At 45.8% G+C, this 18254-nt stretch overlaps 1 protein-coding gene across 3 annotated transcripts in view; it reads left to right on the forward strand.

Moving 5' to 3' along the window:
* Positions 1-18254, forward strand: part of drosha (drosha ribonuclease III) — a 165174-nt gene that overhangs the window by 5907 nt on the left and 141013 nt on the right. For all 3 annotated transcript variants that reach the window (XM_060849942.1, XM_060849944.1, XM_060849945.1), the window contains exons 2-6: positions 7353-8346; positions 10013-10093; positions 15729-15975; positions 17292-17433; positions 18012-18175. In XM_060849942.1, the coding sequence (XP_060705925.1) occupies positions 7361-8346; positions 10013-10093; positions 15729-15975; positions 17292-17433; positions 18012-18175 (1620 nt within the window). In that variant the 5' untranslated portion in view covers positions 7353-7360. The remainder of the gene's footprint in view (positions 1-7352; positions 8347-10012; positions 10094-15728; positions 15976-17291; positions 17434-18011; positions 18176-18254) is intronic.

Consider the following 18254-nt stretch of genomic DNA (forward strand, 5'->3'; position numbering starts at 1 on the left):
ACTGGCAGCCAGCATTTCTTGCCCCTCCAATAGTTGACCTTGAGGAAGTGGTGGTGAGTTGTCTTCTTGAAGCACCACAGTCTACATGCTGTAGGTTCACCTCGAAAGAAAGAATTCCAGGATTTTGTTCCAGAGACGGTGAATATTTCCAAGTCAGGATTGTGAGTGGCTTGGTAGGGAACTTGCAGGTGGTGGTGTTACCATGTAGTTGTTCCCCATGATACCCAGATGGAGGTGGTCTTGGTTTTGGAAGGTGCGAAGAATCTTTGATGTATTTCTGCAGTGCATCTTGTAGATAGTACACACTGCCACTCAGTGGGGGATGGAGTGGACACACTGCCACTCGGTGGGGGACGGAGTGGACACACTGCCACTCGGTGGGGGACGGAGTGGACACACTGCCACTCGGTGGGGGACGGAGTGGACACACTGCCACTCGGTGGGGGACGGAGTGGACGCACTGCCACTCGGTGGGGGACGGAGTGGACGCACTGCCACTCGGTGGGGGACGGAGTGGACGCACTGCCACTCGGTGGGGGACGGAGTGGACGCACTGCCACTCGGTGGGGGACGGAGTGGACACACTGCCACTCGGTGGGGGACGGAGTGGACACACTGCCACTCGGTGGGGGACGGAGTGGACACACTGCCACTCAAGTGGGCTGCTTTGTCCTAGATGGTGTCAAGTCTTGAGTGTTGTTGGAGCTGCACTCATCCAGACAAGTGGCGAGTATTCCATCACACTCCTGACTTGTGCCTTATAGATGGTGGATACGTTTGGGGAGTCAGCAGTTGAGTTTCTTGCTGCAATATTCCTTGCCTCTAATCTGATCTTGAAGCCTCTGCATTTACATGATGAATCCTGTTGAATTTCTGGTTAATGATAACTCCTCAGCATGTTGATAGTGGGGGATCCAGTGATGGTAACACTATTGAATGTCAAGAGTTCATGATCAGATTGTCTCTTATGGAAACAACCATAGAAATTGCTAGAAAAGCTCAGCAGGTGTGGCAGCATCTATGGAGAGAAATCAGAGTTAACATTTTGGGTCTAATGATCCTTTCTCAAAATTCTGAAGAAGTTTCACTCGATCCAAAGCATTAGCTCTGATGTTTCTCCATAGATGCTGCCAGACCTGCTGGGCTTTTCCAGCAACTTCTATTTTTCTTTCTGATTTACAGCATCAGCAGTTCTCAGTTTTTATTTGGGGATGGTCATTGCCTAGTATTTGTGTGGCGTGAGTGTCCATGCCCCTAATAATTTTATACATCAGCATAACGACCCTCGTAAGTGGCTTTGGCTTCAAGTAAAACAATCCGAATTTGTCCAATCTCTCCTCTTAACTAAAACTCTCTAGCCCACACAACATCCTGGTAAATCTCATCCGCACCTCTCCACAGCTATCGCGTCCTTCCTAGCATGTGGAATCCAGTGTTGTCTGACAGTTCATACTTTCCCTTTCGACATGGCAGCTGTGCCATGCATGGATATGACCACTTGGGTTAAAATTGCATCCACTCCCTTGGTATTGCACCGGAATCTCAATTAAACTGAGGCCTCGCCTGCCCAGCTGGGAGGATGTGGGCGGCACGGTGGCACAGTGGTTAGCACTGCTGACTCACAGCACCAGAGACCCGGGTTCAATTCCCGACTCAGGCGACTGACTGTGTGGAGTTTGCACGTTCTCCCCATGTCTGCGTGGGTTTCCTCCGGGTGCTCCGGTTTCCTCCCACAGTCCAAAGATGTGCGGGTCAGGTGAATTGGCCATGCTAAATTGCCCGTAGTGTTAGGTAAGGGGTAAATGTAGGGGTATGGGTGGGTTGCGCTTCGGCGGGTCGGTGTGGACTTGTTGGGCCGAAGGGCCTGTTTCCACACTGTAAGTAGTCTAATCTTATTGCGAAGAAGAGCATGTGTGTTCTCATCAGTGTCTTGACGGATATTTGTCCTCAATAGAATAAAGAACAGATTCTGTTCATTTCCACATTGTTGTCGTAGGAGTTGCTGTAACCTAATTGGTGGATGTTTCTCCTATGTTATGTGAAGCACTTTAAGAGTATTGAGCTGTGGTATTTTGGGATTGCCGATAGCTGTGAAAGTACTATTACAACTCATCGTAACATGAATTAGGAGCAAGAGCAGTCCAATCAGCCCCTCAATCCTGCTCCACCATTTATTAAGATCATGGCTGCTCTGATTGTAATGTCAAATCCCCATTCTTGCCTATCCCTGAGAATGTTTCAGTCCTTTGCTTAGCAAGGATCTATGTCTGCCTTAAACATATTCAAGGATATAGAAGGTATAGTTCGTAAGTTGGCAGATTAGAGATGTAGTGGACAGCGAAGAAGGTTACCTCGGAGTACAATGGGATCTTGATCAGGTGGGCCAATGGGCTGAGGACTAGCAGATGGAGTTTAATTTAGATAAATGCAAGGTGCTGCATTTTGGAAAGGCAAATCAGAGCAGGACTTGTACACTTAATGGTAAGGTCCTGGGGAGTTTTGCTGAACAAAGAGACCAAGGTTCATAGTTCCTTGAAAATAGAGTCTTGGGTAGATAGGATAGTGAAGAAGGCATTTGGTATGCTTTCCTTTATTGGTCAGATCATTGAGTATAGACGTTGGGAGGTCATGTTGCAGCTGTACAGGATATTGGTTAATCCACTTTTGGAATATTGCGTGCCACTCTTGTCCCCCTCCTGTTTGAAGGATGTTGTGAAACTTGAAAGGGTTCAGAAAAATTTATAAGGATGTTGCCAGGATTGGAGGCTTTGAGCTACAGGAAGAGGTTGAATAGGTTGGGCCTATTTTCCCTGGAGTGTCAGAGGCTGAGCGGTGACCTTGTAGAGGTTTACAAAATCATGAGGGGCGTAGATAGGGTAAATATTCAAGGTCTTTTCTCTGGGGTGGGGTGAGTGCAGAGCTAGAGGGCATAGATTTAGGGTGAGCGGGGAAAAATTTAAAAGGGACTTAAGGGGCAACATTTTCATTCAGAACATGGAGCATGTATGGAATGAGCTGTCAGAGGAAGTGGTGGAGGCTGGTACAATTGGTGCATTTAAGGGATCTGGATGAGTATATGAATTGGAAGGATTTAGAGGGATATGGGCCAAATGTTGGCAAATGGGACTAGATTAGGTTAGGATATCTGGTTGGCATGGACAAGTTGGACCGAAGGATCTATTTCTGTGCTGTACATCTCTATGACTCTATAACTCAACTTCAGTTACCTTTTCAGGAAGAGAGTTCCAATGAATCTGATGCTCAGAAAACAATGCGTATTCTGTTTTAAATGGCTGACCACTGATTTTCAAACGGTGACCCCTAGTTCTAGATTCTCCCATAACAGGAAACATGTTATTCACATCTACTCTCAAAACCCCTCGTGATCTTCTTTGCTTCAATCAAGTAGTCTCTTTTGTAATCTCCAGCAGATACAAGTCTAGGCTGTCCAACCTCTCCTTATGAGACAACCTGCCAATTACAGGTATTAGTTTATTAAACCTCCTCTGAACTGTCTCCAGCACATTTACATCTTTCCTTAAACAAGGACACCAGTACTGTACACAATACTCTTAGTGTGGTCTCATCAATGTCCTGTATAACTGAAGTGTAACCTCGCTACTCTTCAGGTCAAATGGTTGGCCATAGGTACCCGCATGTGTCTCGATTATCCTGTGTCTGTAGAGTATGTGAAACATTCCTTGTTGCTGTGCCCTCATGGCCCAGACCCACGTTGGTATAATCAGCGCTGCTTCGTTCTCTCCTCCTGAATTGGAAATGTTTATCAATTTCACTTCCAATTTCCACCCCACTCTCACCTTCACCTGGTTCATCCAACTCCTTCCTCCACTACCTTGACATGTTTGTTTCTGTTCAGGGGATAGGTTAGACACTAATATCCACTGCAAACCAGCCGACTCATATATTCATAACTATACATCCTCACCCTGTTTCCTGTAAAGACAGTATTCCATTCTCCCAGTTCCTTAGTTCCGATTATGCCAAGTTCGATAAGAGAGCCACCAAAATGTCCATCTTCTTCCTCAACAGAGGTTTCCCCAGCGTCATTGTTGACCGGGCCCTCAATCGGGTCTGACCCTTCCCCACACCTTAGCCCTCACCCCCTCTTTTCCTCCTTGCCCTTACCTACTATTTCACCAGCAACTCCATCCAGAGAATCACTAGCTGCCATTTCTGCCATCTTCTTCTGCAAGGACCATTCCCTCTGGGCACCCTGCTACATCCTCCTTCACTCTCAACAACTCCCCACAGCCCGATGGCACCTTTCCTGCAACTACAGAAAGTGTAACACCTGCCCGTTTACTTTCTGCCTTCTCTGTATCTCAAGTCCCAAACACAGCTTCCAGGTGTAGCAGCACATTGCCAGCACCTCACTTAATCTAGTCTATTGGATTCACTGCTCATTATGCAGTCTGCTCTACATTGGGGAAATTAAGCATGGATTGAGTGACTGCTTTGCAGTTCTGTGTGGGGGGGAAAAAAAGGCCCTGAGCTTCCAGTTGCCTGCGACTTAAACTCACCATCTTGTTCCCTGGCCAACATTTCTGACTCAGGCTTGTGGCAGTCCTCTGGCAAAGGGCAGTGCAAGTTGGGAAATGACATAGTGTTCTTCCGCTTGGGAGCTCTATAACCTTCTAAACTTAATATTAAGTTCAACAATTTTAGGTCTTGGGACACCTTCTCCCATATTCTTACCCCAACCCCAGGCCTTGTTATCACATCGTCTGCTATTACACACTACCCATTTTAGCATTTTACCCATAGTTCCCACCAGCAGCCATTCATTCTCCTCGGCTGGGACTGTTCTCCACTCCTGTTTGTTCAACCGTCTTTCTCTCTCTTTTGGATCTACCTCCACCTGTCATTTACTCCTTACCCCCTTCCACCCTTCTGCTTTTAAAAAAAAACTTTTTCCTAGCTACCACCATTTTGAAGGGTCAGTGGAACCAAAACTGAATAACTAACAAGAACAGAATGATGATGAATGGGTATTTTTCTGGTTGGCGATCAGGGGCTAGTGGTGTGCCTCAGGGATCAGTTTTGGGACTACAATTGTTTACAATTTACTTGGATGATTTGTAATTGGAGACCAAGTGTAGTGTCAAAGTTTGCAGATGACACTAAGATGAGTGGTAGACCAAAGCACGCAGAGGAAGAGAGATGGGTTAAGTGAGTGGGCAAGGGTCTAGGTGGTGGAGTATGTTGGTAAATGTAAGGTCGTTCATTTGGGTGGGAATAACAACAAAATGTTCTATTATTTAAATGGTGAAAAATTGGAATATGTTGCTGTGCAGAGGGACTGGAGTGCCCTTGTGCATGAATCTCAAAAAAATTGTTTGCAGGTGCAGCAGGCAGTTAAAAAGGCAAATGGAATTCATTGCCAGAGGGATGGCATTTAAAAATGGGGAGGTTATGTTGCAGCTGTTGAAGGCGGTGGTGAGACAATAGACAATAGGTGCAGGGGTAGGCCATTCTGCCCTTTGAGCCAGCACCATCGTTCATTATGATCGTGGCTGATCATCCCCAATCAGTGCTGAAAATGTGTTGCTGGTTAAAGCACAGCAGGTTAGGCAGCATCCTAGGAACAGGAAATTTGACGTTTCGGGCCAGAGCCCTTCATCAGGAAATCATCATCCCCAATCAGTATCCTGTTCCTCCCTTCTCCCCATAACCCTTGATTCCACTATCCTTAACAGCTCTATCCAACTCTTTCTTGAAAGTATCCAGAGACTTGGCCTCCACTGCCCTCTGGGGCAGAGCATTCCACACAGCCACCACTCTCTGGGTGAAGAAGTTTCTCCTCAACTCTGTTCTAAATGGCCTACCCCTTATTTTTAAACTGTGTCCTCTGGTTCGGGACTCGACCATCAGCAGAAACCTGCTTCCTGCCTCCAGAGTGTCCAATCCTTTAATAATTTATATGTCTCAATCAGATTCCCTCTCAGCCTTCTAAACTCAAGCGTATACAAGCCCACAATCTTTCAGTGTAAGATAGTCCCGCCATTCCGGGAATTAACCTTGTGAGGCCTGGAGTGTTGTGTACAGTAATAGAGAGGATGTACTGGCACTGGAGGGTGTGCAGAGGAAATTCACTAGGCTGATTCCACATTTGAGAAGGTTGGCTTATGAGGAGAGATTGAGTATACTAGGATTATACTCATTAGAATTTAGAAGAGTGGGGGTGGGGGATTCTTATAGAAACATTAAATTACTAAGGGAGTAGATAAGATAGAAGCAGGAAGATTGTTTCCATTGGCGGGTGAAATTAGAACTTGGGGGCATAGTCTCAATAAGAGACAGCAGATTTTGGACTGAATTGAATAGAGTCAAAGAGATTTACAGCATGGAAATCGACCCTTCAGCCCAACTCGTCTGTGCCAACCAGAAATCCTAAATTAATCTTGCCCCATTTGTCAGCGTTTGGCCCATATCTCTCTAATCCCTTCCTATTCATATACCCATCCAGGTGCCTTTTAAATGTTGTAATTGCACCTCTCTCCACCACCCCCTCTGGCAGCTCAACAAGGAGGACCATCTTCACCCAAAGGGTTGTGAATCTGTGGAATTGAATCGTCAGATCATCTTAGGGTAAAGATAGAGACTTTTGAACAGAAAAAGGAATTAAGGGTTATGGTGAGTGGACAGGTCAGTGGAGCTGAGTCCATGAAAAGATCAGCCGTGATGTTATTGAATGGCAGAGAAGGCTCGATGGGGCAGATGGCCTACTCCTGCTCCTATTCCTTATGTTCTTAACCCTCTGCATTTCAGAGCTCTACCATCTCACCATTTAGATGACATGCTTCTGATTTGCTGCTTCCTGCCAAAGTGGTCAGTTTCACATTTTTAACCTTATACTTGTTCTGTCCAGTCACTTCATGTAGCAAGTTGTTGCCCTTAACACATCACTACAGTTTTGCAGCCTCCTTGTGTCCTTTTCTGTTGACCGTGGAAATCTTTGCAAGTTGCTGCCCTTTAGAGCAATCAGTTCTGTTGTTCCCCAGGTGGAACGGAGTACGGTACTGCAGATGCTGGAGATTATAATTAAGATCCGAGTGGTGCTGGAAAAGCACAGCAGGTCAGGCAGCATCCGAGGAGCAGGAAAATCAGTGTTTCAGACAAAAGCCCTTCATCAGGAATGAGCGCTTCATTGATTCCTGATGAAAGGCTTTTGCCTGAAACGTTGATTTTCATGCTCCTCTGTTGTCCCCCCAGCCAAGGGGCACATTTCTAACATCTACACGGTGGGATTTAGTTGTGTTTAGCCAAGCTGTTTTACACTGTCACAATCAGATGTGTTTAAGTTGTTCTAATTTTTTTCTCTGTATTTAAAGGAGGAACCATGTCCTTTCATCCATGCCGAGGGGCCGCTGCACACACTGGCCATGGGGTGATGCCGAAGGTTGGCGGTGCCCGGGGCAGGGTAACCCCGGGGGGCCGGGCCCCCCAGCAGTCCTTCGAGGCCGGTGCTGGAGGGGGTGGCTTTCGGCCTGTCCACCCACCGCCTCCATTATTCCCACCCGAGCAGCAGCAGCTCGCTTTGCCGATGCCCCCTCCCCCACCACCACCACCACCTCCCCCTCCTCCCCGCTTCCCCAGCCCGCAGAGCCCGGTTTACCCAGGCCCAGGCTTCTTGGCCTACCCGCCACACATCCCTCAGGCCTCAGAGCCTCGCCCGGGGCCGGCCGCCCAGCAGCTGAGGCCTAGGCCTCCTTACCCCGGGCCTCCGGTACCACGCTCGGGATTCCCGTGCTTCACGCCGGCGCCGAATGCGGGAGGCGCAGAGCGTGGGGCGGGTTACCAGCCGCTGATGGCCCAGGCCCAGGCTCCGCTCCTACCCCCACAGCAGGCGACTTTCCAACCGCCGTACCCGCTGCCTTACCCCCAGCCCTACCCGCTCCAGCATTTCGGTGGCGCCGGTTATCCTCAGGCCCCGGGAGCGGGCGGTTATCCTCCGGGAGCAGGAGCTGTCATCCATCCGGGCCCAGGCCCTGGGGGTTACCACAACGTCCCATCGCCACAGCAACCGCCGCCGGGCCTGGGGTCAGGGCCACCCGCCGAGCACTTCCGTGACAAGCCGCAGCGCACGCCGCCCGCCAGAGTGTCCGGAGGACGGCACGAGGCCGAGCGTGATAACCGCCACAAGGACAGGGCCTACCGTAACCGGGAGCAACGGCGGAGCCCAACTCAGGCCAGGCCTGAGCGCCGACACAGCAGGGACAGGCACAGGGAGAGGGACAGAGATAGGAGGGTGGACAGCGGCCGCAGGAGGATCAGTCATGACCGGGAGAGGACACCGAGCCGGCACCGGGACCACGGGCACAGCAGGTATGGGCCAGTTATAACACACCCCGAGGATAGGGGCCCCTTTAATAATGCACCCTGGGGGGATAGGGGCCCCTTTAATAACGCACCCTGGGGGGATAGGGACCCCTTTAATAACGCACCCTGGGGGGATAGGGACCCCTTTAATAACACACCCTGGGGGGATAGGGACCCCTTTAATAACACACCCTGAGGGGATAGGGACCCCTTTAATAACGCACCCTGAGGGGATAGGGACCCCTTTAATAACGCACCCTGAGGGGATAGGGACCCCTTTAATAACACACCCTGGGGGGATAGGGACCCCTTTAATAACACACCCTGGGGGGATAGGGACCCCTTTAATAACACACCCTGGGGGGATAGGGACCCCTTTAATAACACACCCTGGGGGGATAGGGGCCCCATTAATAACACACCCTGAGGGGATAGGGACCCCTTTAATAACACACCCTGGGGGGATAGGGACCCCTTTAATAACACACCCTGGGGGGATAGGGGCCCCATTAATAACACACCATGGGGGGATAGGGGCCCCATTAATAACACATCCCGGGGGGATAGGGGCCCCATTAATAACACACCATGGGGGGATAGGGGCCCCATTAATAACACATCCCGGGGGGATAGGGACCCCTTTAATAACACACCATGGGGGGATAGGGGCCCCATTAATAACACATCCCGGGGGGATAGGGACCCCTTTAATAACACACCATGGGGGGATAGGGGCCCCATTAATAATGCACCCCTGGGGATAGGGGCCCCATTAATAACACACCATGGGGGGATAGGGGCCCCATTAATAACACATCCCGGAGGGATAGGGGCCCCCTTTAATAATGCACCCTGAGGCATGGGGGCCCCTTTAATAACACACCCCAGGGGGACAGGCACCCCTTCAGTAATACACCCTGGGAGAGGAGAGGGGTCCCTTTAATAACACACCCAGGGGTGGGAGAGGGGTCCCTTTAATAACACACGCTGGGGGGGGATGGAGGGGGGGGAGGGAGCGGGAGGGGCCCCCTTAATATCACACCCTGGAGGCTCGGCGGGTGAAGGGGGTGGCCGTTTAATAATAAAGATGGCAGAGATGGGGGGTGCACAGCGGGCAGGAGCTGCTTTCCCAATAATGTATAAAGCACCAATGGTTTAAGGTGAGTGGGGGGGAGATATAAAAGTGACCTGATGGGTCGTGAGTGACAGGTACGCTCTGCCGAAGGTAGTGGTGGAGGTGACTACAATTTTGTCATTTAAGAAACTTGTAGCGACGTAGAAAGATGGGAGTGGAATGGAGAGTATGGACCAATCACAGCCAAGTGTGACTGATTAAATGTGCAATCTGAGCGGCGTGGACAGGTTGGCCGAAGGGCCTGTTTCCATGCTGTAAACATTTATAACTGTATAATGGAAACTTCGATCGCAGCAGGTGAGGGCTCGTTTTAAATTAAATAAATTAAAATATACCAAAACTGAGATCACACAGAGGGCTCTTTGTAAATAAGAGCACCGAAACCAAGAGCTTGTAAAATCTCTGACTTCAGAGATTTAACAGCAATTGATTTTTTTATGCCCTTTGCTATCGTGCTGTAGTGTGATGTGGATAGAGTTCCTGTTAAGTCAGTACAAAACCTCAAAAATCAACTTACCAAACCTTTTCCTTTTTCAGAGACAGGCATAAGCACCGTGACAGTTACCGATCACCATCCTATGAAAGATCACACAGACGAGATCGGAAAAGGACACACAGGTTACATTTCTTGCATTCTTTTGTCCCATTCCTTAACACCCCAAAATCCATTGCTTTTGGATTTTGTTTTAAGTTATTCCGAACTCATCTCGGAAAATCTAGCATGAATCACTTATCTGTCAAGTCTGTTGATTAATGTTATCTGTAAAGGTATGGCGTCTACAGTCAGTTATATGTACAGCGGCCTCTTACTGAAAGACTGGCCAAGAGATTCCAGGATTTGGTAAAACTGCCAAAAGGTGAAAGCTGGGTAAGGCTGGGCAATCAAAGGGCATTCATTTGAAACATATTTCCATCAATTGTGGTTTACAGCCTTTTCCATACTTCAAATAATCAACATTAAAACTAAGGGAAACAGCCAGACTGAAAGCACAATATTGCTCCTTCAACCACTCTGCTCCAATAGTAGTATAGGCCTCTGTCATGCTGGATCATAAGGAAGTCATTCAGCCCATCGATTCCATGCTAGCTCAATGTACAGCCATCTAGTGCATCCCGTTCCTTTGCTGTATCTCCATGTTGTCTTGCAGATTTTCTTCCCTCAGGTGAGCATTTAGTTTTCACTGATTATCTGCATTCAACAGCCTCATAGACATTTCAGGTTGCTCCCATTTGCTATGAGAAAATAAATTTTTCCACACATTGCTCCTGCATCTTTTGTCCAGAATCTTAAATCTGTGTCTCCTAGTCCTTGGATGATCGACTATTGTGTGTAGCTTTCCTTTGGTAATGTTGTGTGGATATTATCACAAGCTACTTTTTAATTTGGCTACTAATTAAGAAATTTCTCAGGCAATTAAAACTGAAACAATAATTTCAACTTTATTTAATGTAGCAACCATAATAAGATCCTTCAAATAAGCAAGTTAAGCCTCTTAAGTCTACTTTGCTATTGTTTGATTAATGGTGGAATGTAACCATGATTCCAATCAATAACATCTGTCTATTGGTGTCCAGCCACAGCACTGATGACGCTTACAGAGTTATTCATACCCATTACATACCCCCTGCCCCTCCCCCATCTTCCCGTTGGCAGTGAGGTCCAGGTCATTATCATTAAGTCAGTAGCTTGCTTCCTTAACAGGTGTGAAAGCCAACAGCTCTCAACTTAGACTTTTGTTCCTTGTCACATTTGATGTTAGCTGTCTGATTGAAGTCTGTCCTGCCATTAACTCCTCAAATTCCTCAGGCAATCATTTGTCCTGTGGTCTCGGGCAATCAGTTATCAAACAGTTGTGAAAGCAGCTGGTTTGTGTAGCCTGACCCCTTCACTTCCTGGAAATGGCTAATTGGCATGATGCTTTTAATTGCTTTATAATAGTTTGTCATTGTTCTTTTAACTTAGGAAACAGCATATTGCAGAAAGAGTTATTGTTGATTCTTTTAATCTATGAAAGTTTTGAAGTTTACCTTGTCATTGTACCTTATCTAACTGTCAGAATTCTGTGCACCACCGTAGGGTTCTTCCTTGACATGCTTTAGCTCCAAGGAGGACAAGCCCAGCTTCTCTGACCTAACTTTGTCTCTAAAATCCATCGTAACTGGAAACATTTGCTTAAATCTCATCTGCACCCTCTCAATGTCTCTTGTGTCTTTCCAATAATATTTAATGTACAGTAGTATTAAATTAAGCTTGTGCTTTGGTTGTGGTTTGTGGATGCTAGAGAAATAGGAGAAAAAGAAGATTGCAGATGCTGGAGATCTGAGTAAAAACATGTGGTGCTGGAAAAGCACAGCCAGTCAGGCAGCATCTGAGGAGGAGAGTTGATGTTTCTATTATAAGCTGTTCATCAGGAATGTCTTTCCTGATGGAGAGCTTGTGTTAGAAGAATACTGCAGCCATTTGGAATGCTGTGTTCATTTCTGGTCTCCCTGTAATAGGAAAGATGTTGTGAAACTTGAAAGGGTTGCAGTGTAGTTGTCAGGGTTACAGGGAGAGGCTGAATAGGCTGTGTTTTTTTTTCCTGGAGTGTCGGAGGCTGAGAGGTGAATTAATAGAAATTTATAAAATCATAAGGCACATGGATAGGGTGAATAGTAAAGGTCTTTCCCCCGAGGTATGGGACTCTGGGAATACAGGTTTAAGCTGAGGGGGAAGGATTTGGAAGGGACCAACATTTTCATGCAGAAGGTAACGCGTGTATGGAATAAGCTGCCAGGGGAGGTGGTTGGGTGCAATTTACAACATTTAAAACGCATCTTGGATAAGTATATGAATAGGAAGGCTTTAAAGCGATATGGGCAAAATGCTGGCAATTGTGACTAGATTAATGTAGAATATCTGGTCAGCATGATTGAGTTGGACTGAAGGGTCTATTTCTGTGCTGTATGTCCTTATTAAAAATGATGGCAATTGACTTGCGATTGAGTTTCACTGTGGCAAGAGTAAACGTTTTAACTTGGAGCAGAGTGGTTGAAGGAGCAATATTGTGCTTTCAGTCTGGCTGTTTCCCTTAGTTTTAATGTTGATTATTTGAAGTATGGAAAAGGCTGTAAACCACAATTGATGGAAATATGTTTCAAATGAATGCCCTTTGATTGCCCAGCCTTACCCAGCTTTCACCTTTTGGCAGTTTTACCAAAAATCTTTAAATTAACACTAACAGCTGAAAGTGCTGTAATACAAAGTAATTTAAAGGAAGAATAAAGTGGTGGCGGAGAGACAAGTTAAATCTGCTAAGCAGTTTCCATCAGTTTGGAATCTACCCTAGAGCAGTTTACTTGATAAAATTGGAGAATGAAAGGTTTCCATGTGTGTAAACGTAGGAATAGGAGGAGGTCATTCAGCTCCTTGAACCTGTTCTGCTACTCCATTAGGTTATGAGCTGCACCTGTATTCCTATCTTAACTCTTTATTCCTTGACCCTGACCTCCCAAATATTTGACAGTCCTCATCTTAAAAGATTCAATTGATTTTTGGAATGCAAAGCCTTAAGAAACGTTCCAGATTTCAGATTCACTGTGTGCGGTGCAGATGCCCTTCCTGATTTTGTCCCTGGTATGTTGTGGTTATAATGTTAAGATTTTCCCCTTTTCTCGATTTGACCCATAATTGAGCTTTCATGCCATGGAAAGAGGCTGTTCAGCTCATTAGCGTGTTCTGGCTCTTTGTGTGGTAATCCAGTTCCCCCACCCCCAAAGCCCAAAGTTAGAGGGAGAGGCTGAATAGGTTGGGGCTGCTTTCCCTGGAGACATAGTCTATTTAACGTTGAAATGTTGATTGTCTCCATTTCCACTACATCCCCACCCAGCAGCACCTTCCTGTTGGCCGAGAGCTCAAGGCCAATGTCATTTGACAATACTGTGTATAACCATTCTGCATTTCATGCACAAAACCAAAATCTGAAAGTAGCTTCACTGCCTGACCCCACGGGGTCCTTGTACCATTCGTTAGAGTCATAGAGATGTACAGCACGGAAACGGACCCTTCAGTCCAACTCGTTCATGCCAACTAGATATCGTAACCTAATCTAGTTCCATTTGCCATCACTTGGCCCATATCCTATTCATATACACATCTGGATGCCTTTTAAACATTGTAACTGTACCAGGCTCTACCACTTCCTCTGGCAGCCAATTCTATGGGCGCACTAACCTCTGTGTGGAAAAAGTTGCCCCTTAGGTTCCCTTTTAGATCTTGACCCTCCTCACCCTAAACCAATGCCCTCTAGTTCTGGACTCCACCACCCCAAGGAAAAGACTTTGTCTATTTATCTATCTGTGCCCCTCTTGATTTTATAAACTTCTATAAGGTCACCCCTCAGCATCTGATGCTCCAGGGTAAACAGCCCCATCCTATTCAGCTTCTCCCTCTATCTCAAATCCTCCAACCCTGGCAACATCCTTATAAATCTTTTCTGAACCGTTTCAGGTTTCACAACATCCTTCAGTATCTGCAGACCAGAACTGCACGCAGTATTCCAAAAGTGGCTGAACTAATGTCCTGTGCAGCCTCAACATGACCTTCTATAATCGATGCTCTGACCAATAAAGGAAAGCATACTTCTTCACAATCCTATCCACCTGTGACTCTCCTTTCAAGGAACTGAGCCTGCATTCCAAGATCTCTTTGTTCAACAACTCTTCCCAGGACCTTACCATTAACTGAATAAGTACTCATGATTTGAAGATGCTGGTGTTGGACTGGGGTGTACAAAGTTAAAACTCACACAACACCAGGTTATAGTCCAACAGGTTTAATTGGAAACACTAGCTTTTGGAGCACTGCTCCTTTATCAGGTTGTTATCCACAACCACCCGATGAAGGAGCGTCGCTCTGAAAGCTAGTGCTTCCAACTAAACCTGTTGGACTATAACTTGGTGTTTTGTGATTTTTAATTCTGAATAAGTAGTTTTTATCTGCTTTTACAAAATGCAGCATCTCGCATTTGACTAAATTAAACTCCATCTGCACTCCTCAGCCCATTGGCCCACCTGTTGTAATCTGACCTTCTTCGCTGTCCACTACACCTCCAATTTTGGTGTCATCTGCAAACTTACTAACTGTACCTCATGCTCGCATCCAAATCATTTATACAAATGATGAAAAGTAGCAGACCCAACACCACTGTAGCACATCACAGGTCACAGGCCTCCTATCTGTAAAGCAACCCTCCACCACCACCCTCTATCTTCTTCCTCTGAGCCAGTTCTGTATCTATTTGGCTAGTTCTCCCTGTATTCCATGACATCTAACCTTGCTAATCAGTCACCGGGTGAGGAACCTTTTTTACGTCTTACTGAAGTCTATGTAGGTCACGTCCACCATTCTGCCCTCATCAATCGTCTTTGTTATTTCTTCAAAAAAACTCAATCAAGTTCATATTGAAATAAAGCTTTTCTTTGTCAAAACCTGTGGAAAATATTCTTTGCAAAGGCTCATATAGAATCTAGAAGTTTGTGAGGTGCTACGTTTTGTTAGGGGAAATCAGGGCAGAACTTTTACACTTAATGGTAAGATCCTGGAGAGTGTTGCTGAACAAAGAGACCTTGGAGTGCAGGTTCAGACTTCCCTGAAGGTGGAGTCGCAGGTAGACAGGGCAGTGAAGAAGGCGTTTGGTACACTTGCCTTTATTGGTCAGTGCATTGAGTACAGGAGTTGGAAGATCATGATGTGGTAGTTCAGGACATTGGTTAGGCCACTTTTGGAATATTGCATTCAATTCTGGTCTCCCTACATTAGGAAAAAATGTTAAACTTGAAAAGGTTCAGAAAAGATTTGCAAGCATGTTGCCAGGGTTGGAGAATTTGAGCTACTGGGAGAGGTTGAATCATTTTCCTTGGAGCATCGGAGGCTGTGGGGTGACTTTGTAGAGGTTTATAGAATCTTGAGGGGCATGGATAGGGTAAATAGGCAAGGTCTTTTCCATGGGGTTGTTAGGTTTAGGGCAAGAGAGGAAAGATTTAAAGGGACCTAAGGGGCAATGTTTTTACACAGGCTGGTACAATTACAAGGCATCTGGATGGGTATATGAATAGGAAGGGTTCAGAGGGATATGAGCCAAATGCTGACCAATAGTACTATATTAATTTAGGATACTTTGTCGGCATGGATGAGTTGGACTGAAGGGTCTGTTTCCGTGCTATACTTCTCTGAGTTTGTGTGAGTGGAATCTTTCTGTGCTTTCTCTTGAAGCCGGTCAAGCAGCAGAGAAAAGAAGCGCCCTCGCTGGGAGAATGAGAGAGATCGAAGGTCAACAGGTCACAGTTCAAGTAAGGAGAAATCTCAATCTACCACTCGAAGCAAGGAGGTTGAAGCGAATCCCTTCTCTGAAAATATTGAAGAGGAGAAGGAGGAAGAAGAGCTGCTGAATACAAAGCCTGTGTGGATCCGCTGTACTCACTCAGAGAATTACTATTCCAGTGATCCCATGGATCAGGTGGTAAGGATAGCTTGGTCCTATAGTAGAGAATTTACTGACGCAGAAACAGGCCATTCAACCCATCTGGTTGTTGCTGCTGTTGATGCTCCATGTGAGCTTCCTCCCACTTGACCTTGTCCATCCTGTCACCATGTCCTTTCTCCCTTGTATGATTACCATATATAATCATGTATAGGTTGAATTTTGAAGGTGGCTTTTTAAAGATGAAATTAGGGAGTTGACATACGTTTTGGGCATCAGTTTTGAGGCGCTGAAATTCACGCTGCATTTTGCAATAGCGTATTATTAGCAGAAGTCGATTTGATCGCATAACTAATCCCAGGTAAAGGAGTAAAACACAATGAGTTATGGTAAAGGTAAAGCAAGCGACTGGTATGAACATTTAACATGTCGAAGATTCATTATAATCCTGCAAAATCACACGTTCAACGTCATCATGGCCTGGTATAATGGCACACTTCAAATGAAGCATTTATTAAATTCTGAATGTGAAAGCATCTAGAACTTGGCAGGAAAGTTCATTCATCTCCCTCCCATTTACTCTCGCAAGTTGTGAACCTCAGCAACATTCACGCATTTGTCAAAGAATTAAAGATATACTGATATGAAGCTAATATATCTCACTTTTATTTGGATATTACGACATAATTAAAATGATTAACTTTTTAACAATATTAACTTTTGAATATATAGTGAACAAAGTGCGATAACTACTGATAGATTTAGTACTGGTCTGAATGAATGAGTGAGAATGTGCTGTAGTAAATCAAGTGCGGTAAGTAGAGTTATGAATGAATAGAGATGTGATATAGTAAACAAAGAGCAATGAATAGAGTTACTGGTGTGAATGAATCAATGCAATTTAATGCGATACAGTAGGGTTGACTTGTACATGAGATCGACCTATACATAAGTACGTACAGTATCCAGCTGCCCTTTAAAAGCATTTTTGTGATAGCAGTTTCACCCACTGACTGCTCTCTGTGCAAATCTTTCTCCTGAAATCCAGACCAAAATCATTAGTGATCATTTCATTTCATTAGGCTTTTGGTTGTGGTGTCCCTTGCAGGTGGAATTATCTTTCCTACATCCCACTATAGTTATGTTCTGCAAGGTTTAATGTATGTATATTCTTGCTTTCATGATTTGTTTTAGCTTCCTCTTGTGTGAAATTCTCCACAATCTCTCTGATCTTCTGGTGTGGGCTACAGGAGCAATGGGAAAAATTTAGAACAAAAAGTTTTTCAAGCACTTATGACTCTGGGATTAAAGTGAACACATTTGTAAACCCGTGTCCAAAAACTGACTTATTTCAGGGCGACTCCACTGTTGTTGGCACAAGTAAGCTCCGACAGCTTTACGCAAAGTTTGATGAGGAGCTTGGGCAGAGGCAGGAAAAGGCAAGAGCTGCCAGACCACCCTGGGAACCACCAAAAACCAAATTGGATGAAGAACCAGGTTTGAAAGCAGTTTATGTATCTCTCTATGTCGAACCAAGCAATCCTCTGATGGGTGAGTGGGCTTATCCAGAACCAGCTGAGCTATGGACACTCATATAATTTCCAGAACTCCGCAGTAATTGAGTTTTGCTCACTTTGCATTGCCTTTTTTCCTAATATGGGATGTGGGTATCAATTTCTTGGTCATCCCAAATGCTCTTACACTGTGTAGCCTTTTTCTGAGGGTTGACCATATTGTGAACTTGGAGTCACATGTAGTCCAGACTGCGGAAAGATGGCAGATTTGCTTCCCTAAAGGCCATTAGCTCAGTTTGCGCTGAGCTTCTCTGGAGCACTGCAGCAGGCTTGAGTCTGCCAAGGAACACAGTGATGTGTCGGAGAGGCAGGCAACTGGAAACTTGGGGTTATTTTTGTGGCCAGACAGTAAATTTGACCCTGACTTAAACTTTGGCAATGTTTGCCAGTTACAGGATGTTATTCCCATTGGACTGTGATTGTTGTGAGAGTGTTTGAAATATTTCCTGAGTCTCTTGTTTCCTTGTCTGTTCTATTTGAATGTGATTTCTTCCTGCTCAGATGACAGCTCCAGTGATTCGGGTTGTGACTCAGATGATAACAGCAGCGGGAGTAGCACCTGCAGCTCAGACTCTGAAATCATCGACGTCATTGAGGAAATCAAACGTAGAAAGGCACACCCTGATCGACTACATGAGGAGCTTTGGTACAATGACCCAGGCCAGGTGTGAGAGTCCTTCCCTTGCGCAGTGTTTAGCACCTGACAAAGACCTCCAGTGTAAAGTCTCCAGTTGGATTGAAGGT

This window comes from Hemiscyllium ocellatum, chromosome 34, assembly GCF_020745735.1.
Source record: "Hemiscyllium ocellatum isolate sHemOce1 chromosome 34, sHemOce1.pat.X.cur, whole genome shotgun sequence".
Classification (NCBI taxonomy): Eukaryota; Metazoa; Chordata; class Chondrichthyes; order Orectolobiformes; family Hemiscylliidae; genus Hemiscyllium; species Hemiscyllium ocellatum.